The sequence below is a fragment of the Onychomys torridus genome, chromosome 15 (assembly GCF_903995425.1).
Source record: "Onychomys torridus chromosome 15, mOncTor1.1, whole genome shotgun sequence".
Taxonomy (NCBI): domain Eukaryota; kingdom Metazoa; phylum Chordata; class Mammalia; order Rodentia; family Cricetidae; genus Onychomys; species Onychomys torridus.
Window position 1 is genome coordinate 49,815,343 of NC_050457.1, and position 23,096 is coordinate 49,838,438.

The following is a 23,096-nucleotide window of genomic DNA, read 5'->3' on the forward strand; positions in this document are numbered from 1 at the left end:
GCCAGTTTTGTGAGGTGCTGGGGCTCCAACCGAGGCTCAATGTGCAGGCAGCCATGCTACCCTCCTAATTGTATCCCAGGACCCGATTTCACTATGCCACACGCCGACCAGCAGTTCCCCCAGCATCATTGGTTAAAGGAACTACTTTTCCTTTTTCCTGGCAATGTATGTTTTTGACTCTTTTGTCAAAAAATAACTGACTGGAGCTGTGTAGTTTTTTTCCTAGGTGATTTTTCTATTCCTTTGCACCTTGTCTCTTTGTGCCAGCACAGTGCTGTTTTAGTTTCTGGGGTCTGTGATATACTTTGAGATCAGGTTTATGACACCTCCAACATGACTCTTTCTAGTAAGGATTGCCTTAGTTGTTTAAGGTCTTTTGTACTTCCTTGTGAATTTTAGGATCCCCCCCTTGTGCTATGAAGTATATCATTGGGATTTTAATGAGCGCTGCGCTGAGTCTGTGCATTACTTTCACTAATATAGTCCTTTTCAAAATATTACTTCTTCAATCCATGAACATGGGAGGCTTTTTGCACCTTCTAGTGTTTGCTCTGGCTTCGTTTTTCAGTGTTCAAAATTTTTCTTTGTAGAATCCTTCACCTTCGCAGTTAAGTTTATTCTGAGTTGTTGCTTTTTATCTGTGAACAGAATTTCCCCCTGACTTCTCTTGTTATTGGCATATTGATTTTCTATGCTGATTTTGTATCCTACTACTTTGCTATTATATCTGAGAGTTCGAAAGGGGAATCTTCAGTGTATTTTAAGTAAAGGACCATGTCCTCTATGAATAGAGAAATTTTAACTTCTTTCCTATTTGTATTCTCTCTCTCTCCCTCTCTCCCTCTCTCTGTCTCTCACACACACACTCTCTCTCTCTCTCCCTCCTCCTCTCCCTCTCCCATTTTCTCCCATTCTATTGATCTAATTAAGACTTTGAGCTCTATAATTCAATAAAAGCCAAGAGAGTGGACACCCTGGTCTCATTCCCGATTTTAGAGGAAATGGGCTGTTTCCCTTATTTGTTATAATGGTGGCCATGGATTCGTCATATATGGCCTATTGTATTCAACCATGTTCCTTCTATTCTTAGTTTTCATAGACTTTTATCAAGAAGGAACACAATGTTTTTGAGGACCTTTTCTGCATTGGTAGAGATGATTGTGAAGTTTCTGTCTTTTATTTATGCGTTGTATTTTATTTACTGTGTAGCAGTTACATATCTTGATTCAACCTTTCTTCCCTGGAATCAAACCAACATGTTCTTAATGTATCCTTGAAGTTGATTTGCAACATTAATTCTATGGAAATTTTTTGTGTCTGTGTTCATCAGGGAAATTTGTCTAGTTTTCCCTTTTGTCGCTGTTCCCTTATTTAGCACTGGGAGCTTGTCAGAGTTCAAACATTTCCATTTTCTGTAACAGCTGAGAAGCTGTGGTGCTAGTTACCAGCTAATAGTTTCCTATATTCCATATTTTTATTAATGCTTCAATTTTTATTGTGGAATTAATTAAGCAGTTTATATCCTCTAGATTTAATTTTGATAAGCCACATGTGCCTAGGAATTTCTCCACTTCTGGGTTTTCTAGGAATTTTGTTTTTGAACTGCAGGTTTTCAAAGTATTTCCTGGTAATTATTTGAATTTCAATGAACTCTGTACTAACTTCTCACTTTTTATCTTCAGTGGTATTTACTTGTGTTCCCCCTTTCTTTTGCAAAGGTTTTTCAATCTTGTTTAGTTTTCAAAGAACTAACCCTGTGTCTGATTGATTCTTTATATTGTTCTTTTTATGTCAATTTTATTAATTTCTGCTCTAACATATTATTTCTTGATATCTATAGAGTTTAGTTTGGATTGTTCTGGTTCTTATATGACTTTGAAGTGCAGCATTATGTCATTTAAGAGCATTCATATTTTGTCTTGTATTAATAATTAATCAAATAACTAGAGACACAGTCTCTCTACATAGCCCTGGATGTCCTAGAACTTACTATGTAGACTAAGCTGGCCTCAAAGTCACTGGAAACCACCTGCCCCTGCTTCCTCCAGTGCTGGGATTAAAGGCTTGTGCCAACACACCTGGCCTCCGGTTTTTAAACGTAAGGACCCTTGAGTACAAAGGTTCCTTGGGAACTGCCTTAGCTGTATCACAAAGATTCTGGTAATGTATACTTTCACTTTTCATTTGATTCCAGAAATTAGTTTTAATTGTTTCCTGGTTTACTCAATGTTCGGGCCCATGCATTTCTGTTTTTTCTTGCTATTGATTTCTAGTTTTGGTGAGATATGATCAGATAACATCCAAGAAAATATGGTGAGGTTTGACTTGTGGCCTAGGATGTGTCTGTTTTATAGAAGGTTAAATTGGCTGCTGCAAAGAATTTTTATAGGTATATTTGTGGGTATCTATTAAGTCCATTTGAGCTGTGATGTAATTTAACTGAAGTTTCTTTTCGTTTAGTTTGTATAATGACCTATTTAGAGATGAAACAACCCATTGTTATTATATGAGAACTTATCTGAACTTTTTATCTTCATTAAAGTTTATCAAATTAGGAGCCCTACCATTTTATGCATATATATTTATCATTGTTAGATCTTTTTGATTATCATTCCTTTTATTAGTACTCTGTGGTCTTCTTTATTTCTTACAGTTTAGGTTTGAAGTCTCCTCTATCAGACATCAAAATAGCTTTGTAAGCTTACATTTGTCTCATATCCACTTGGTAGATTGTTTTCCATCCTTTGACTCCCAGTATGTGGATGTCTTTTCCAGTTGGCTAGCTTTTATATCAACTTGACAACAAACTAGAGTCATTTTGGAAAATGGAAAAAATTTGTCCCCAACAGACTGGCTTGTGGGCAAGCCTGTGGTACATTTTCTAATTAGTAATTGATGGGCGAGGGGAGGCCCCGCCCATTGTGGGTGGTGCCACGCCTGGGAGGTAGGTCATGGGTTGCTGCAAGAAAGCAGGCTGAGCAACTCCAGAGGAGTAACACAGTAAGCCGCTCCCCTCCGTGGCCTCTGCTTCAGTTCTTGCCTCCATTTTCCTGCTCTGACTTCCTTTGATGATGGATTATGATGCAGAAATATAAGCAAAATAAACTCCACCCAAGTTGCTTTGGTCACAGCAATGGAAACCCTAACTAAGACCACCAATGAGGTATGTGTCTTGGTCTTCTTTCAAATCCAGCCAGCTGCTGTGTATCTCTTTATTGGTGGTGAGCTGAGGCCATTTTTACATTTTAGGTAACTGGGGGGTTGGCATGTTTGGGAGTAATTTTGCCTTTTATGTCTCTTTTATCCTTGTGTTATGATGTGTGCATCTGTTGAAGGATGTATCTCTTCTGGTTTTATTTTAGGATCATATGAACAGCCTACTGTTAGATTCTCAGTGCTCAGCAAGGAAGAGGCAAGTTGCTTCTGTTCTCAACACACCACCAACCCAGAACAGCCGCTGGGGCTGCATCGGCCTCCCTGCATCCAGCCTCCCTGCATCCAGCAGCTGGGGCTGCATTTGGCTTCCCTGCATCCAGCAGCTGGAGCTGCATTCAGCCTCCCTGCATCCAGCAGCTAGAGCTGCATTCAGCTTCCATACATCCAGCAGCTGGGGCTGCATTCAGCTTCCATGCATCCAGCAGCTGGGGCTGCATTCAGCTTCCATACATCCAGTAGCTGGGGCTGCATTCAGCTTCCATGCATCCAGCAGCTGGGGCTGCATTCAGCTTCCATGCATCCAGCAGCTGGAGCTGCATTCAGCCTCCCTGCATCCAGCAGCTGGAGCTGCATTCAGCATCCCTGCATCCAGCAGCTGGGGCTGCATTCAGCTTCCATACATCCAGTAGCTGGGGCTGCATTCAGCTTCCATGCATCCAGCAGCTGGGGCTGCATTCAGCTTCCATGCATCCAGCAGCTGGAGCTGCATTCAGCCTCCCTGCATCCAGCAGCTGGAGCTGCATTAAGCCTCCCTGCATCACTGATCTTCTGCCTTTAAGGTTTCCTTTTGCTTCCTTTGTGAGTTTCTGCAGCTCTTTCTTTCTCTGCTTGAAATAAAATCGATATTTTCCTATGTTTTGTCCTTCACCAGAACACACAGAGGCAGCATCTAGCCTATCATCTAACTTTTAAATCCTCGTTTTTAAGACTAAATAAAACGTACACAGGCTAGGTGAGAACTTGATCTCACTGCTGTTCTAAAGATATACACATTTTGAGGGGCTGGAGAGATGGCTCAGCAGTGGAGGGCCTGTGCTGCTCTTCTAGGGACCAGAGTTCAGTTCCCAGCACCCCCACTGGGCAGCTCACTGTAACTTCAGTCACTGAGGGATCTGACATCTCCGGCCTCAAGAGCACTTGCACTCACATGCACATACCTGCACATAGTCATATAAGTAAAAATTAAAAAAAGAAGTTATATACACTAAGATGTGCAATACCCTGCCAAGTTATTATCCAGAGTTTGAATCAAATTGCTGCCACCAAGCCGATCATCATCATTTAAGACTTCAATAGGAAAAAAGCATATCTTTAGTTCTCTGTCTCTCCCTCTTCTCCCTCTCTTCCCACCATATAGGCCAGACTGATCTCAAATTCACAGTCCTTCTTTCTCAGCATCTTGAGTTTTGACATTGCAGGCATTGAACTACCATAGCTCACCACTATTTATTCACTTCTTGATTAATATTTTTTTCATGATTATTGACCATTTATATTTAATTTTTATGCAGGTTTTTTTTATCTCTTTTGACTGTCTTTCTATATAAACTTTAGTTATTACATTAGGACATGAGACTATGAGTCAGTGCTTATGTATGATATAAAAAAGCAAGAATTCTAACTTGTTATTTTTATGTGAATGTCCAATCGTCTTAATACTTAAAGGATTATGCTTTTCTTATTGAATTTCTTTTGTACCTTTATCAAAAGTTAACTGGTCATATTCATATAGGTCTATCTATGGACTCTGAGTTATGTTGTAGTAATACTGATCTTGATATCACCACACTCTCTTGATTATTGAAGCTTTATTGTATTAGTTATTATACTCTAACTATACCCTTAATTTTCAAAATGGATTTAGCTATTGTAGCTTCTTTGATTCTCCAGATGTATTTTAGAGTCTTATCTTTATTTGTAAAAATTCCTGCTGGAACAATGACCATAATTAAAGTTCTTAGATCACTTCTGGAAAAGCTGACCCCTTTATTGTCTTAAGTCTTCTATTACACACACAGGGTGTCTCTGCATTTATTTAGATCAGCTCTGATTTCATTTGGAGACCTTGATAAACTTAAACTTACTTAGTCAAGAAGTTCCATATCTGTGTTAGAATTTTCTGCAGAGACAATACATTGTTTGCAAGTAGAAAACATTCTTTCCTAAGTTTCCTAATATTCTTTCCTAAGTTTTATTCCTAGGTTTTTCTTGTCTTATTACTTCAACTTGTAGCACTAAGTCACACAAGAGTTAAAGATCCTTACCTTGCTGAGTGGTCTTAAGGTAGAAATAGTCTTTTACCATTAAGAAGGATATTAACTGCTTAATACATACATTTGTGAATAAAGAGGTTCCCATTCATCATGAATGGGTTTTACATTTTGTATACTGTTTTTTTTCTGGAGCAATTGATACAAATTATAGGCTTTTCATCTTTAGTCTGTTTGTATGGTATATTGATTAAAAGTTGAATATTGAATGAGCCTGGCATTCTTTAGGGGGAATTTTTGGTTGTTTATGGCATAGTATTTATTAGCTATGTATTTCATCAAGAACGTTCCATAGCTACATATATGAAAGTACTGATTTGTTTTTTTCCTGTAATATCTTTATGATGATGACATCATAAAAATAGGAAGTATTCCCTTATGTTATTTTTTGTATGTGTGTGTGGTGGTGGTGGGGAGCTTGGTGCAGTGAATTTTATTGGTGAAATTTGAGAGTGGGGCTCCCTAAACTTCTCCCCTTTTTCTGATGGTTGAGATGGAAACTGTGAGGAGGATGCTCAGTGTGTTAGGAGTTGAATTGGGTCAGGGACTTCCCAGAAGCTGAGAGCCACTCTCTTCCTCTCAAGTGCTTTCTGGGGTAGGTGGTCCAGGGCTTCTTATTCCTCAGTGACCATGTAGATTATGAGTTCACCATTTATTGTCACAGGAGATAATGAGCTTTCCTGTGAATTCTGGCTGGGGTGATGGAATCTCAACTTCACCTCTGTGTGCTCTTCTCTGATTAGTATAATGCTGAACATGGTTTCGTGTTTACTGGCCATCTGGAAGCAGCTATGTCCACCACTCCTCCTCCTCCTCCTCCTCCTCCTCCTCCTCCTCCTCCACCACCTCCTCCACCACCACCACCACCACCACCACAGCGGTTAACATTTCTTCTCCTGAGAACTGTTTGTTCATTTCACTATCTCATTTATTGACTGGTTTGTTTGGGTTGTTGTTTTGTTTGTTGTTTGTTTGTTTTAGTCCTTTTTATGATCCAGGTATTACTCAGACGTGGAGCTAGCAAAGATGTCCTCCTGCATTGTAGGCTGCCTCTTCAATCTTTTCCTCTACTGTGCCATGTTTTAATTTCATGAAATCTCATTGGTCAGTTGTTTTTGTTGTTTCCTGAGTGACTGCAGCCACTCTCAGAAAGTGCAGACTACACCAATATCCTGAAGGGTTTCCAACCCTACCTGTACCTCTATCAGTTTGAGAATTTCATTGTGTTTGGTGGTCATATGTGCAGGTGATTTTCTTACAGGCTGAGAGATAAGGTCGAGTCCCAAGCTTTACATGTAGCAATCCAGTTACTCTGGCACCTTAGTTTGAAGAAACTGTTTCTTTTCCCAATGTACATTTTTGACATCTTTTCTTTAATTTTGTTTGTTTGTTTTTCGAGATAGGGCTTCTCTGTGTAGTTTTGGAGCCTGTCCTGGAACTCACTTTGTAGACCAGGTTGGCCTCGAACTCAGAGAGATTCACCACCTCTGCCTCCCGAGTGCTGGGATTAAAGGTGTGCACCACCACCACCCAGCTAGGGAACGACATTTTGCATTCTGCACAAATCGCAAATTCTTCTGACAGGGAAGACCCCACTCCATTGTCTATGAAGCCAAGACAGAGAAAAGTCCCTTTAATTGACTCCAGCATCTGTCAGGCTGCTCAACCTGCACTGCTTCCCTCACCTGTTCATCCATCTTTCCACCACCCAGTTTCACTCTGACAACCTTGCTGGATAGAGGAGTTTTGCTGGAAGAGATACTCAACACTTAGCTTCCCCCTAGAAACCCTAGTCCATTATCTCTGAATACAGTCCTGAAATTTCTAACTGCTACATCATTCTCTCTTGTAAAGCTGGAGGGGAGGAGGTAAGGCTGAATGCAGGGAGAGAGGAGGAGCTGATGCCTCCTCTCCTACTGAGTTCACGTGGTAAGCCATGCTTACAGTGTGTGTGATCTCTACAGTTTAGAATGGTAAATGTAGTGGATATTCTAAGGGAGTACAGGAAATAGAAAATAGTTGGTTTTGGTGCTCAATTAATTTGGGAAGATATCAGTTGTAACCTCATGTGTAATTTTGGAATTGATTTTTTACAAAATTGTACTCGCTTTATCTTTTCATTACATGAGTAGCTACCTATAATCTCTTTCTTATTTATGGATCATTCATCAGTTTGCTTCTCATGTCACTGGGGAGTGACAATAAATGCAAGGCCACCTCCTCTACCTACCCCTGTGCTGGGATTCTCCAGACATGGCGTAAGCTTTAGCTAGTAAAGCACTCGCCTCAGCAGTTTGGGGGCTGACTTCAGAAAACGAAGAAACACAGATAGTATAGGCCTGGAAAAAAGGAAACCCATGACAAAATCAGTACCCTGTGACAGTCTAGAAACCCATGACAAGATCAGTACCCTGTGACAGTCTAGAAACCCATGACAAGATCAGTACCCGGTGACAGTCTAGAAACCCATGACAAGATCAGTACCCTGTGACAGTCTAGAAACCCATGACAAAATCAGTACCCAGTGACAGTCTAGAAACCCATGACAAGATCAGAACCCGGTGACAGTCTAGAAACCCATGACAAGATCAGAACCCGGTGACAGTCTAGAAACCCATGACAAGATCAGTACCCAGTGACAGTCTAGAAACCCATGACAAGATCAGAACCCGGTGACAGTCTTTCACTTCATTTCTCAGCAGCTGTCAGAATTGCTAGCTAACTGGGAACCAACTCAGCTAAACACAGAATTAAATGAGAGCAGAGCCTGAGTTCCAGCTCAGTTACTTCCTTTTGTGGATCTTGAACAAATGATTTCACCTTCTTCTGCAGGACGGAATGTATGGGTCTTACTGATTAGGGCTCAGGAAAGATTAAAGGAGTCAGCATATGCAAACACTGGATGCTATCCATCATGTGGTCAGTTCTAACTAAATCTTAGCTGCATTACTTCTACTAGGTCTCACAGCAGAACATAACTACAACATTAGCTCAGAATCTCAAGAGTTCAAAATCAAAAAGTCATAAAACACAGATCCAAGAGCTCCAGTCCTGCTTAGCTAACACCGTGACAGAGGATAGTGCTTTAACTTCTTGAAATACAGGAGAAAAAGATGATAAAACTAGAATTTGTCACAAACAGTTGCTGTAATTGTTAAATAGAGTAATATATGTAAAGTGTTTATAATATCATCTAGCATTTAGTAACCATTAGAGAAATGTACAATAATAATAATTATTAGTGGAATTACTATTTGTATTTAAATGGAAAGTATGTAGCTTAGGAAAAAAGAAGAGTGAAATCAGCTGACCCATAGCTACCAGCAAGGACAGACTCACCTATGCATAATAGTCCACCCGCCAACTTGTAAGTGTCTCAAGAGCTAAAGGGATTGTCATCACCCACCCACCATAAAGCCAGGCATGTTCCTTTAACTAGAAGCTCCTGGGTCGTATTTTCTGGGTTCAAATTTCTATTTTGCCACTTGTTAGCCATATAACAGCTGAATTGGCTATAACTCTGTGCTTCACTTCTCTGATCCTTAAAAATGAGGTAAAATAATGATACCTAGCCAAGCAGTGGTGGTGCACGCCTTTAATCCCAGCACTCGGGAGGCATAGGCAGGCGGATCTTTGTGATTTTGAGGCCAGCCTGGTCTACAGTGTGAGATCCAGGAAAGGCATGCAAAGCTACACAGAGAAACCCTGTCTTGAAAAACCAAAAAAATAAAAAAGTAAAAAATAAAAATAATAAAAAAATAATAATGATACCTACTTTTAAGGTCTTTGTGGGTTAAATGAAATACATACTCTAGCGTACACAATAAAAATATCCTATAAATTTTAATTCTTGTTTTTTGGTGTTGCTATAAACGTTGATGTTCATTACTTTCTTCATTCTAATTTGACCAGTTTTTTTGTTTGGTTGGTTTTTGGTTTTTCGAGACAGGGTTTCTCTGTGTAGTCCTGGCTGTCCTGGAATGTCCTGTATAGCCAGGCTGGCCTCGAACTCAGAGATTTGTCTGCCCTGGTCTCCCGAGTGCTAGGATCAAAGGCATGAGTCACTACTACCTGGCTTGACCACAGTGTTAAGAGAGCTTTGAATTCAAAACTCATGTCTTTCTCTGGCAGTAACTCTGGCACCAAAGCAGATCCTCCAATGCTTCTCTCCTTTGCCTAGTGTTTATAATCTTGGGTTGTCAAATTGTTCTCCATACCTTTCTTAGCTCCATGGCTTTTGACATAAGACTGTGGGGGGCTGTGCTACAACTTTTCCCATGTACAAAATCCAGCATGTCAGTATATCTGTGGTGAAAGCAGACTTCTGACCATACTGCAGCATTTTATTCAGAAGAGAGAAAGGTGAATTTAAGTAATTGTTCAAGCACATTTTAAATGGAAGTACCTTAAATGGTATTTATATCATAGGCTCAATATTTCTTCCTTTGTTTTGGTTTTCCCTGAGCATTTTTCAATTAGTTACCTCCAAGTGAGATACACTTTTACTTGTTTATATTTAGATTTGGAAATAAAACCAGTTTCAATGAACTTAAAGGGCATCTGATATAACAAAATATTATGGGTTTTCAGATAAGAGGCCTGTCTTAGTTAGGGTTCTATTGCTGTGAAGAGACACCATGACCATGGCAACTCTTATAAAGGAAAACATTTAATTGGAGCTGGCTTACAGTTCAGAAGTCTAGCCCATTATTGTCATGGTGGGAAGCATGGTGGCATGTAGGCAGACATGTTGCTAGAGAAGGAACTGAGAGCTCTACATCTTGATCCATAGGCAACAGGAAGTGAACTGTCATACTGTGTGTAGCTTGAGTGTATATGAGTCCTTAAAGCCCACCTCCACAGTGATACACTTCCTCCAACAAGGCCACAGCTACTTCAACAAGGCCACACCTCCTAATAGTGCTACTCTCTATGGGCTAAGCATTAAAAATTATTTATTATTGCTGCTATTATTATTTGCTTATGTATGCACATCTACATGTACAGACACATGTGGAACTCAGAGGCTTATTCTATGGAATCTACTGTTTCCTTCCACTTTCCCATGGGTTCCAGGGATCAAATTTGGTCACCAGGTATTTGCCCGGAAAATACCTTTGAGCTATCTCTCCAGTCTTTCCTTTCGGTCTTCTTCAAGTCAAGGTCAGCTGCCCCCATGAGTTTTTCCTCTCAGGGTAGGCTCAAGCTTGGTTTCCTCCCAGCACTGACAGAGATGAGAGGCCTAGGAGGGCATGTGTTATTTCCCAATCAGGTCACAGAACATATATGTTCACTAGAGTCAGGAGCCTCTGGTCAGGTAGTTTTTAGGTTTGAGGCTCTTGTTTGGAGCTGGAAGAAAGTCAAGGTTAACATGCGTGGAAGTTTGAATGTAGTTTTAATGGCCCCCATAATCTCTTAGGAAGTGACACTATTAGGAGTTATGGCTTTGTTGGAGTAGGTATGGCCTTGTTGGAGGAAGTGTCACTGTGGGGGCAGACTTAGAGGTTTCATATGCTCAGATACTGCCCAGTGAATCAGTCAACTTTCTGTTGCCTGCAAGATATAGGACTCTCAGCTATTCCTCCAGTACTACATCTTCTTGCATGCTGCCATGTTCCCCACCATGATGATAATGGACTGAACCTCTGGAACTTAAGTGAGCCCCCTCAATTAAATGTTTTCCTTATAAGAGTTGCTGTGGTCATAGTGTCTCTTCACAGCAATAAAAACTCTAACTAAGACAACATAGAACCAATTCTGCCCATTAGGATGCTAGGGTTAAAGGGACCAATCTTAACTCCTTGTTATGAGAAACTACTGGGTCTGGATCCAAACAAGACCACCTTGCCAAAGAACCAACCTGCTGCAAATACCGGATGGCCTGCTCATGGTTCTTCCTCAGCTGCTCAATCTGAGCGATTTCTTCATACAGACTAATCAGTTCTGATGTGCCATGACCCTTGGCAATGATGATGTTGCCAATTGCCTTTTCAAAGTATGCCAGAGCTAGGTTCATCCTGTGCATGGCCAAGGAGGCTCTACAAGAAAAGAAAAGAAGGTGAAAAGTCACACAGAGGTCACTTACTTTGCAGACACATAAGAAATTAATTCCAAGAAGAATTTGTCTTCATAGACAAATCATCTGGATGGTTGGCTCAAAACCTAGCATTGCTTTAAATAAACTCCCATTATCCTGAATTTTGCCCACAAGATCCCACAGACTACCACCATTTGCTTAACCCATGAAGATGTTTTATTCTCATATAATTTTTATAAAAATGCAAATAAAAAATGTCACCCAGAAATGCATAAGATGGGATAACTTACTCATAAATACAGACTGTGGGCTGTGTAATATTAGTGAAGATGGGGCAAAGCAGAAGCCCTAAGGACTCAGCAACAAAGCCTGTGATTGACACGCTTACATGACACACATGTGTAACACATATGATTGGTTTATATGAAAGGCTGATAACTGGTAGAACTAGCAGTCATGTACATGTGAGGCTGTGAGTATGGGATTAGAAGCTATGCACAAGCATGCCATGCACCTCTTCTGGCTCACAAGCAGACATATTTTCACGTTTTTTTAAGGTCAGTCTGGAGGCTTCTCAGTAGGACAACATCTTGAGCTGTAAATCTAGACACCAACAGAGACGTCACCATAATTGTCTTTTATTGCCCACCTGTAGTCTTTATTGCTCTAACAGAAGATACTAAGACCCTGTAACACTCAGCCTGAGACTACGTATCAGCAAAATAAAAGGTGTCTGAAGAGTTCCAGAGAGCACAGCTAGGGTTCAGAACTGGAGAGCTAAGACTGTAGAAGGTAAGAGGCTCTGAAAGCTGGTACTGCAAGACCCTCAAGCAAAGATCTAGAGAGCTATCAATGTTTAAAATGTGAGCATGACTCCTGAGACTCAGGAGATGCCATACCACCTACTGTAGGGTGACAGGACTCAAAACCCCGAGAAATACATCTCTGCCGCAGCAACAAGAGCTACAGATTTCTGGCTTCTAAAGTCATAAAACTCCTGGTCTTAGGGCTTAAAGCCCCAAAACTCTAGGCTAAATATGATGGCCCATAACCATATTTCCAGTACTCATGAGGCAGAAACAGAAGGATTCCCGTAAACTTGAGAACAGCCTAGGAAACAGAGTTTGACTCAATAAAAAAGAACTCAGAGCTGCCTATTTGTGACTTGCACCTGAAGAGAGCAAAAGGCCTGTAAGCTAGCCTTTCTGACAGATTAATCTTGTCCTGAATATGAGTGTGCATGACCAAGGGCACAGGCACTAGATTAGAATGTCTAATCATTCTTTGTAACAATCTCTTCTATCAACCAGACATGTGTTTCTCTTGACCAAAAATATTTCTCTTGCTCTTCAGACATTAAGAATGGCTCCCATCAAGAGTTTTGAGGAAGATGTTAGCAAGTTGTTTGGCCTGGACAATCTTGCCTTAGTGTCTCTACCCTTCAATGGAAAAGGGCATTACTAAATATCTGTCTTTACTAGATAGTTGATACATATCAAATATAATGGGATGGTGCAGAAAATAGGCTATGAATTCAGATGTTTCAATGATAAGCCAAGCTCTTCAACTCATTCTGTCCCATTCAGTTAATCTTTCTGTGCCTTATTTTCTTATCTGTAAAATAAAAATATTAAGAATGCCTACCCTCATAGGTTATGGCAAAGACTGAATGAAATACAGTTTCCAAGCACTCAGAACAGGGTATGGTATGTGTTATTCCTAGTAAGTATTCTAACACTTAGTACCTACACAAAACAGATACTCAAAGATTGTGGTATGAATAAGTAAAATAAATACTAGAATAGATAGAGAAAAGGGAACATGGCTTTGTTTCACATAAGGCAGAAAACCTTTAAGTACTGCCCTCTGTGACAGCAGGAGACATTCACCAGACTCTAACTATGGCCCTATGGATTTGAGTCAATAGTCTGATTTTGCTCTGAACATTCCAACATGTCCCATTTGACTTCTAGATTCATGGCTGTTTAGAGGAGGCAGATGTGACACACATGTTTCATTTACTTACCATTCAGTCATCTGCCCTACCATGCCAAGAGCTTAAAGCTTTTGGAAAGAGATTTCTTTCAAGGATGTGAAGGTATTTGAAAAATCTGGGGAACAGTAAACTTTCATTATTTCTCTCTCCTGATAATCTGATGGGCCCACTCTCCTTTCTAAATACTGGATTCTCAAAGGATCCTTAACTCAGCTCTCAACAGTTTTAAGTCTTGTTCTGGCTTAAACAAATCCTACAAACTCTGTTTCTACACAGAACAGAGCTTTCCTTAAAAATGCACGTCTGTCCAAAGGCACGTCTGTCCATAGCTCTGACAGTCTCCAATCAGCCATCTTAAGTGCTCTTTCCTTATCTGTTAAGACACCACACTCGATGACAAAAGAAAGAGGCAACTCAGAAAAACAAGTCCATCCCAAAGTAACTGCAAGAGAGCTACAAAATGAAGGGCAAAGAGAGGTGAGTTCAGATCACAGATGCAATATGGAACAAGCTGAGTCACCTTAGGGCAGTGGCTCCCAGCCTTCTGAAAGCTGCCACTCTTTCATACAGTTCCTCATGTCATGGTGACCCCAGACCATGCGATTATTTTGTGGTTACTTCACAACTGTAATTTTGCTACTGTTAAGAATCATTATGTAAATAGCTGACATGCAGGATATCTGTTTTGTGACCCCAAGGGGTCACAACCCACAGGTGAGAACCACTGCCTTAGACCAATTGCTTAACCTCAGCTCCGTCTCCTGGCTGGCTGAGGAAACCACAGTCATACTGCCGACCTCAATGGTGGCTGTGAAGATTAAGGGTGTTAGGACACAGTAAACTCACAGAACCCACACTTGACAAATAGGACCTCTTTTATTATCAGCTGAGTTCTGGGCTTTTTGCTCCCAACATATCCCCCCTTTTATTAGGTCAAAGAACAGGAAAAAAACAACCCAGACCTCATTCATAAAAGCTTCTACTTCTTTTTGGCTAGATCTTACCTGCCCAAAGCAATGGTTAGGTCTTTCTCTGAGACTTGGCTTCCCCCATCACCTCCGTTGTTTAAATCTTTCAGTTCCTTCATGTTCCTGTCTGCTTTCTGCAGGTGGGTATAGGCCTGTTTGCCAGTGAGTCAGTCAAGGGAAATGCAGGCACACTGACTGCCACTGTATAGGGACAGCAGTCTATAAGCTAACCAATGGGGCCCTTGGGAAAAAACCAAGCAGTTGTTTGAAAACAGATATTTAACTGTCTTTTCAATTCTCCAGTGTGTGTCATCAAGAAGGGAGACTTCTCTGGAAAAGACTAAGGCCTTGGGTTTCCTGTGGTGGCTGTCTGAATCCAGGTCTGGAGTGGGGAGTGTTTACAGGAAGAAACGGAAACTGTAAATTATACTAGATTTCCTTTAGAGACATTGACTGCCCAACAACAGTTATTCATTTTTACCAAATTGTTTCATAGCCATGGGAAACGAGAGGAACTAATTATGCTGAAAGGGACTTTTTGGTTCATTTAGAAAATCCAAGAAAAGCAGGTTTGGGGCCAGAGGCAAATAGCAGAAAAGAAAATCCCCTTAATTCCCAAACATCCTTCCATTTCCTGAATTTTAATTGCTCCCCACTAAGGGTGTAACAGCAGAAGACCACATGTCAGATATAGCAAGCTGATAGGTGGAAGGTGTGTCGAAGGGGAGAGATGTGAGCTTCTGGGCTCAGAATGCTCAAGATTACTCAGGAACTCTACTTCTCCTGACACCTACCAAGAGGGGAGAATATAAAGATCAAAACCACATATTTCTTAAGGATAGACGTTGATATCACTTTGCTCCCTGGTGTCCTGAAAGGTCTGTGTATCAAGAGCTTGCATATTATCATGACACTTGGGAGATGTTCGAACCTTGATGAGGTGGGATCTGGTTACAGGGGAACAGGAGGGGATGCCCTTGATAAACACGGTGGGAGTCCAGCATCTTCCTCTTTCTCATCTCCCTGGCTATAAGGTAAGTGGTTCTACTTCACTGGGCACTCCTGACACGATTCTCTGCATTGCTACAGGCCCAAGAGCAGAGGATCCAGCAGACCTTGAACTAGAACTTCTACAACAATAAGCTGACATAACTCCCACCCCCTTTATAAGCTGAGTATGTCATGTGATACAGTCATATACCAGGCTCCTTTTCCGGAGATACGGAGAACCTCATCAGTGGTCCTTTTGTGTGGCTTCTATTTTCATAGGCAATATTCTTAACAGCATTAAAAAAAAAAAGCATTAGATGATCAAGCACCCATTAAACCAGTGGGTTCTGCTATACATTATAGTTGCTTGTGTCTTTCAACCAGTTCAAGGAACATAATTACCCTAGACCTAGTTAAAAAAAAAAAAAATCAAGATTCCCAGAGAAGAAGCCATTTAGCACTTCTTAAAGCTCCCCCAGAGAATTACTATGGATAGGGGGCTAGTGTACTTTGCCACTCACTCTCTCCAGTCTTACACTGCTACCACCACTACCACTTACATATGCATTGGGAATATTAACTTTGAGTGTTCCATGGAAGGCCTACCAGATTTAGAACATTCCAATTGGCTATGGGGTGTGTCGCTAGCAAGATCCCTTCCGTGGCTCAACTCAGGCCTTATAGGAACAAACACAAAAATAAAATGCATACCTCTTTAGGTGGACAAATGCCTAATGGAGGGACCAGATGCTGAACCACAGCTCACAGGAGCCACTTCCGCCTTCTACCCTCCCATCTGCCATGCAGCCTGTAACCTTCATTGCTGGGTCCACTTGGGACAGAAAGGATATTGTTTTTGGAGGAGCCAAGCTGTTCCCAGAGTATAGTAGAGCATGACCAGAGCTCCCAGGATTTCCTTTTTCTCCTTGTCTGAGGTTGTGTTTTGCTTCCAGGTCAGCAGTGTGTTCCTGGCCGACACAGCATGTTTCTTGGCCTGAGCTGGGAGGCCTAAGGAAGGTTAGAGAGGTGTCAAAGAAGTTAGGGGGTGTCAATAAAAAAAAAAAGACATTACATAAGGCATGTTCCAGTCTAAAGCATTCCTGAAAGAGCAGAAGGTAGACAGTGTGGTTGTGAGGTATGGTTCCTAAATCTAGTGAATCACAGTACTTGGAGTGTTTATACAACACAGATCCCTGGATCTAACCTAGTCCTAGGAAGCTGGAATCTCTAAAAGAACTGGTCCAGGAAGTTCTGTTTTGAACCCCACAGGTGATCTTTATGCAGCCTTCCTGGCATTGATCTGTGGATCTCAGTTTAGAAACCAGTGATTGACAGGGGTGGGAGCTGAGTAACCCCTTCGACATTCTGCTGCAAATGCATGTGACCTTTTCAATTTGCAAAGCATCTCCATCCTCCAAATGGCAAATGATACTCTTTATGAAAACTGCCCCTAACCAAGCACACAGAGACAAATAGGGCCAGCTTTCAGCTTTCTGGAAAATACGTTCTATAAATACAAGGGTTTAGGAATGTAATTACTTCCATCTGAGGGTTCTTTTTGTCCAATCCAAGATGAAGCTGGTCATACTAATTGGTCACACACACACACAAGAATCCAATTTATAAGTGCAGTGGGGCCCCTCACTAGGAAGACTCAGGGAATGCCAAGTCCCAGGTAGAACTGGTGGGGATTTCCTCTTGTTTTCTAAAAAACAAATCTGGTATTCCTGAGAACTATTTGTCCAGTTAACAGAGGTAGAAGACAGACTTGAGAACACCGTCTATTGGACTACTGCCTCATCATCAACTCTAAGTCATATCTTTCCCTTTTCTTCATGGGAAAAGTGAAGGGCTGGATACCATCCTGTTCTCTTCCATTCTAATGAAGTCAAGAAGTGGTGCTTACTTTCGGCCCTCTCTGAATGCATCAAGGGCTGGTGCACATGTTCACTCCTGCCAAGTAGGCCTCTTGTGTCCCTAATTCTTGCTTCACACCACTGGCCTGTGCCTAAAAAATTCCACTCTGCCTTTGGCCTTGGAGCATGCTTTCACAGCATAGGTTCAACTCAATTTTCAACCAGGGATATTTGGAAGGAGTGGCCGTTGGAGCCTGCAGCCCTCAGAGGTCCTCAATGTGCAAGACCTTCTTATTGAGTCACAACAAGGAACAAAGCCTTCTCTGGAACGGCTCAAAACCTGATCCTGAATCCAAGTAGGCCCTGAAGAGTTTAGCTGAAGGAAAGGGAAGTTTAGGGAAGTGGGTTCTGTAAAGAGAGGGCTTGGTTCTAAGTTAGCAGACTCATGCGGCTCTCACACTGCCCTATGCAGGGCCTTGCTTTCAGCTTCCACTAGTTACTGGTTTACCAGCACAGAGGTGAGAAACAAGATGCACAGTTAAGACAGCAATAAGGTCTTCAAGGGTTACCTATCATTCAAACTGATAACAACTCTCCTGGGTGATGTTAATCCAGGGTGTCTGAGGCCCACACCTGGAGAAAGAGTTAGTAAAAGTTTTATTTCTGGGATAGGGTCTCACTTTATAGTTCTAACTATCCTAGAACTCATGATGTAGACCAGGCTGATCACAGACTCACAGAGATCCGCCTGCCTCTGCTGGGATCAAAGGCATGCACTGCCGGGTGGTGGTGGCACATGCCTTTAATCCCAGCACTTGGGAGGCAGAGCCAGGCAGATCTCTGAGTTCGAGGCCAGCTTGGTCTACCAAGTGAGTTCCAGGAAAGGTGCAAAGCTGCACAGAGAAACCCTGTCTCGAAAAACAAAACAAACAAACAAACAAAAAACAAAAATAAAAAAAAAAAGAAAGAAAGAAAAGAAAGAAAGAAAGAAAGAAAGAAAGAAAAGAAAAAAAGAAAAGGCATGCACCACTATGCCTGGCTAGAGTTAGCAAAATCATCTTGGTCGGATTTTGATTAACAGAGGAGTTTGCATTTGAGTAAAGCCTGTGGCCATGAAAACAAAAGTGTTAGAAAAGATAAGAAATGGACCCATTAGACTAAAAGTGAAGTTTGAACTTAAAGATGTACAGACTGTGAGCTGGGTCTGTATGATGCAGTCTTGGAGGCTGGCCTTCTTGTGTTCCCATAACAGACCACCTGAGACTGGACGACTTAGAAAGAGCAAAAGTTTATTTTTTCAAAATCCTAGAGCTTGGGAAGTCTAAGAGTATGACATCTACAGGTGGGTATGCCTTTCTTGCTCTATTCACATGGGAGGATGGCTTATGGCCTCTTTTACTGAGGCCATAATCTCATTCTTGGAGATGGACCACTCCTGGCCCAATCATCTCTTATCAATAATTAGATCAGCTCCACATCTTGATACTTTCACTTTGATGACACCTAGATTTTTAGAGAGGACACATTCAAAACAAAGCAGACACTAAGGTGAGGTGACTGCATCTCACTTGTCAGATGCATCAACTAGTCAACTCGGAAAATGAGATAGTAGAAGCCGGTGCTGGTGTCTAAAACCCAAGACATTAAAATAGGAAACCAAGAAAGTCTTTTGATCAAACGGCTTGTTTTCCAAAACCACATGGATACTTGGGAGTGTAGCAACACAACTCAGTTGTCTCCCTGATTCCCTAGGAGAAAGAAGGGTGAACATGGAGGAGTTACTCAACATCCCCACAGCGGCGTAACCTTCTGGATGGGTAGGTTGGAAGTGAAGCAACCACCACAGAGAAACCTGCTCTGAAGCATCCCCAGGGCTTCACGGGCCTGCCTCCCCTGCTCTGGTGGTGCCTGGATTGCTGTGACATCTCTAAGAGGAACTGTCTTCCAGCACGCTCAACTGCCAGGTATACAGTGGTCTCCACACTCCTATGTCCCCAGTGAAAACACTGAACTGAAAACCAGTGGGGTTTAAAGAAACCAAGCAGGGTTTGGGATCCCCACACTTCAAACTAAGCACTGAAGGGGGGAAGTGCTGCTTTCACAGTCTTTCCAGCCTAGGTGGGAAGCATGTACTCCTGTGGGCACACAAGATGTCATCATGTATTGGGGGACCAACACTTCGGTGCTGTTTTTAGCCTGTTCTTTTTTTCCTGTCTTATACCTATTTATCATATTGCATATATAAATACTGCTGAACCGGCTTTGTAATAAATGACAGAAATGGAAAGTGCCCAAGCACTTTCAGTGAAAGGGGAACTAACTCTCAAGACTTTGGAAACCACTGCTCTAGAGAAATGTTTTCCAACCTTTTCAGGTATGAAAGCACTCTGTTGATGTCTGAAGTATTTATGCAGTTTCCCATTGTCTGATAGCAATTATTTTTATGGCACATACTATTTAATAAAGTGCATGATAACATGTCCTCTAAAGTCACTATCAGTGTCACTTTGAAATGAATCTGCATTTTTTAATTGAAAAAGAAAACTCTGCACATGTGCATACACATGAGACTTTCTACCGGGTCTTTCTATGAAGGATGTCGCATCATCAGACAACTCTAATTTCCATGTCTTCAACCCCAATGGTTACTCAGTCATTTTCTTTTCTCTGTCCTTTCATGCCAGGGGCATCACCACCCTTACTATGTTGCACTTAAGATGCATAAATGAGGTAAAAATCGAAGTAGCATCAAACCTGCAGAGTCAGTGGTAACAGGTAAGGGCTGATGAATTGTCAAATGGATTCAAATTTGTCTAGAAATAGATTGATCATTTTGTTTTAGTGTGGGCAGTTATTCATCTCTGTTCTCTCTCTCTCTCCTCTCTCTCTCTCTCTGTCTGCCTGCCTGATGTCTTTCTGTCTGTCTGTCTGTGTTTCTCTACTCTCCCCGTTTTGGTTTTTTGAGACAGGGTTTCTCCATGTGGCCCTAGCTGTCCTGACTTACTCTGTAGACCAGGCTGGCCTCGAACTCAGGTGTCTGACTGTCTCTGACCCTGGAAGCTGGGATTAAAGGTGTGCTGCCATGCCTGGCTGCTGATGTCTCTTAACATGACTCAGGCCAGAGGAAATCTGTTCAGAGTGACCCAGTCTTCTAAGGTCACTATGGTCACTTGAAAGCAGTCACCGTTGGTCATCTTTTATGTTTAAGGAGTTATTATGGAACAAGAGAGCAAGGTCAATGGTCAGATTTCCTAGAAATAAGCCCTGGCACAGCCACATACTACTAACCATGTGGCCTTGAACAAACAATTTAGTTTACCTGTGTCTCAAGATTTCTCTTTCTAAGAGATGCTCATGAAAACACCTTCCTTCTTATTGTGGTCTCCAGGGTAAATTTAATTCATGAGGAAGGATTAAGAGGTACTAGAATAGAGTCTGGATGCATGTTAACCACTGCTTCTCCCAGAGCCAGTTTCTCTTACTGAGTAATCTCTTTTATCTGTCTCCACTTTGAGCATTTTTCATGGCTCTGCAAAGACCCTCTCAAATGCAAACTCACTTTAAGCTGGAGTTGGGCTTCCTGCAGGCTAGATCATCTGTGGGAGTTTTTGTTTGTTTGTTTGTTGTTACATTTGGCTTTGTTTTAAATCATCCTCAGTTGTCTCTGTACCAGGTTTTTTTTTCTAATTAGAGAAAACAGGGCTCGTGACTTTTACTTTTTCTGGTTTTGTAGTACTAACAACAGAGCATGAATATCTGGACAGTTCCCAATTACAGCAAGCTGACTGATTAATTTACTATCTCATTAATAACAAGCAAACTAGCAGGAAACTGCCTGTCCACGTACCATCTGCTCCTTCTGGCACACTTGGAAACAGTTCGTTGTCATGTGTCAGACTACCCTGGTGTTGTCTGCCTGTCCTTTCTTTGCTGCTGTGCCATCGAGCTCTTTAGAATTACCCCTCAGGGCAGCTGGAAACAGAGTTCCACTCCTGGCATCCTTAACTTTATCTCACCAAGCAACAGCCACCTACACATTCTGTTCTACCAAGGTTTCATGCTCCCTCCCGGACCCCATCTCACCCATTAGTCCACTAACTTATTGAATAGGGTTTCTCTAGGTAGCCCAGAATGACGTCAATCTAAGTGCTGGGAGGACAGGCTACCCCATTTTAAAAAATGCTTCCTGTGGTGGCATGAATAGGCTCAGATTTGAATGCTTGGTTGTCAAGGAGTGGCACACTGGAGAGGGATTAAAAGATACGGCCTTATTGGAGTAGCTGTGGTCTTGCTGGAGGAAGTGTGTCACTGGGGTTGGGCTTTGGGCTTTCAAATGCCTGAGCCAGTCCCAGTGTCTATGGATCAGTGTAGAAACTCTCAGCTACTTCTCCAGCAACGTTCCTTCCTACATGCCATCATGTTCTCTGCCATGATGACAATACACTAAACTAATGATACCGTAAGCAAACCCCAATTAAATGCTTTCCTTTATAAGAGTTGCCATGGTCATGGTTTCTCTTCACAGCAATAGAAACCCTAACTAAGACATTTCCAATACTCTTTTCCAATTTACTTCTTCTTCTCTGCCTGAAATATTATTGTATCTCTTTCTTTTGTAAAACAATATGTCTTTTTTAAAAAACATTTTTAGCTATCCTTCCTATCTTTCAATACCTAGTATGTACAACATGTAGTCCAGCTAGGCATGGTGCCACACACCTGTAATTTCAGCACTCAGAAGGCTTAGACAGAAAAATTATAGGTTTGAGCATATCCTGGTCTACAAAATGAAGCACTGTCTCAAATCTAATCAAACTAAACTAAAACAAGAGAATGTACTGTGTAATCATCCATCCCTGTTCCTTGAACTTAACTCTGGAAACTGTCTTCTGCTGCAGCCACTGTGGAGTAACTGTTCTGAGGTTTCCATGGACCTACCAAATTCATCAAATCACAATTTCTTACTGTCCATTTTGCTGCAGCACCAAATACCCTTATTTACTTGAGCCTTCCTAACCGATTCTTTGCTAAGTAAGTCTTTCCCAAGGTTCCCACTCATCACCATGTCCTCTTTTTCAAGTCTTTCTGCATATTCCTCTTCTCGTCACATTTTGGAAATCCAAGCAACTCCCATAATTGCAACCCTAGCTAGCTTCAAGTGCTTGTCACATCCATATCTTCTGTCAAGTTTTAGTCTCCAGAGGTCCTGGTGCTTATGATTGCCTTTCTCTATTCTCACCTTTTGTTCCCAGGTTTCTAACACCAAGTAAAATAATAGTAGGTTTCTCTATTGAAATTCAAATTCAACACATCAAAGCCTGCACCCAGCCAGGCCTAGTAGTTTATGACTTCAATACCAGCAAATTTCTGTGAGTCAGAGGCTAGCTGGGGCTATATAGTAAGACCCTATCTCACAAACAAGCAAACAATAACAAAACACCTTCCACTCAACAATTCCAGTTCTCCTTTCATGATCTATTCATCAATGAAAATGGCATGTTTGGGGTCAAAATTGCCTTTGGGAATTTACCTTTCCTTCTGGAGTGGGTAGAGAAAACAAGTGTCACGTAGCCCAGGCTAGCCTTGAACTTGCTCTGTGGTTTGGTTTCTAGCTTGTCATCCTACTGCTGCTCCAGCTTCCTGGCTGCTGTGGATCACACACCTGTGCTGCTGTGCCCTCCTGGGCAACGATCATTTTAGGACAGAATATTTATTTCTACGATTGAAAAGCTAAAACCAAGCCAGCACTTGGGAGGTGGAGAC

General features: G+C 41.6%; 1 protein-coding gene across 1 annotated transcript in view; it reads right to left on the reverse strand.

Annotated features, from left to right (window-relative positions):
• Ttc23l (tetratricopeptide repeat domain 23 like) overlaps window positions 1-23,096 on the reverse strand; it is a 60,796-nt gene that overhangs the window by 24,992 nt on the left and 12,708 nt on the right. The window contains exons 5-8 of the mRNA XM_036207354.1: window positions 16,329-16,485; window positions 14,524-14,649; window positions 11,347-11,524; window positions 7,717-7,825 (exon numbers count right to left, since the gene is read on the reverse strand). Of these exons, the coding sequence (XP_036063247.1) occupies window positions 7,717-7,825; window positions 11,347-11,524; window positions 14,524-14,649; window positions 16,329-16,485 (570 nt within the window). The remainder of the gene's footprint in view (window positions 1-7,716; window positions 7,826-11,346; window positions 11,525-14,523; window positions 14,650-16,328; window positions 16,486-23,096) is intronic.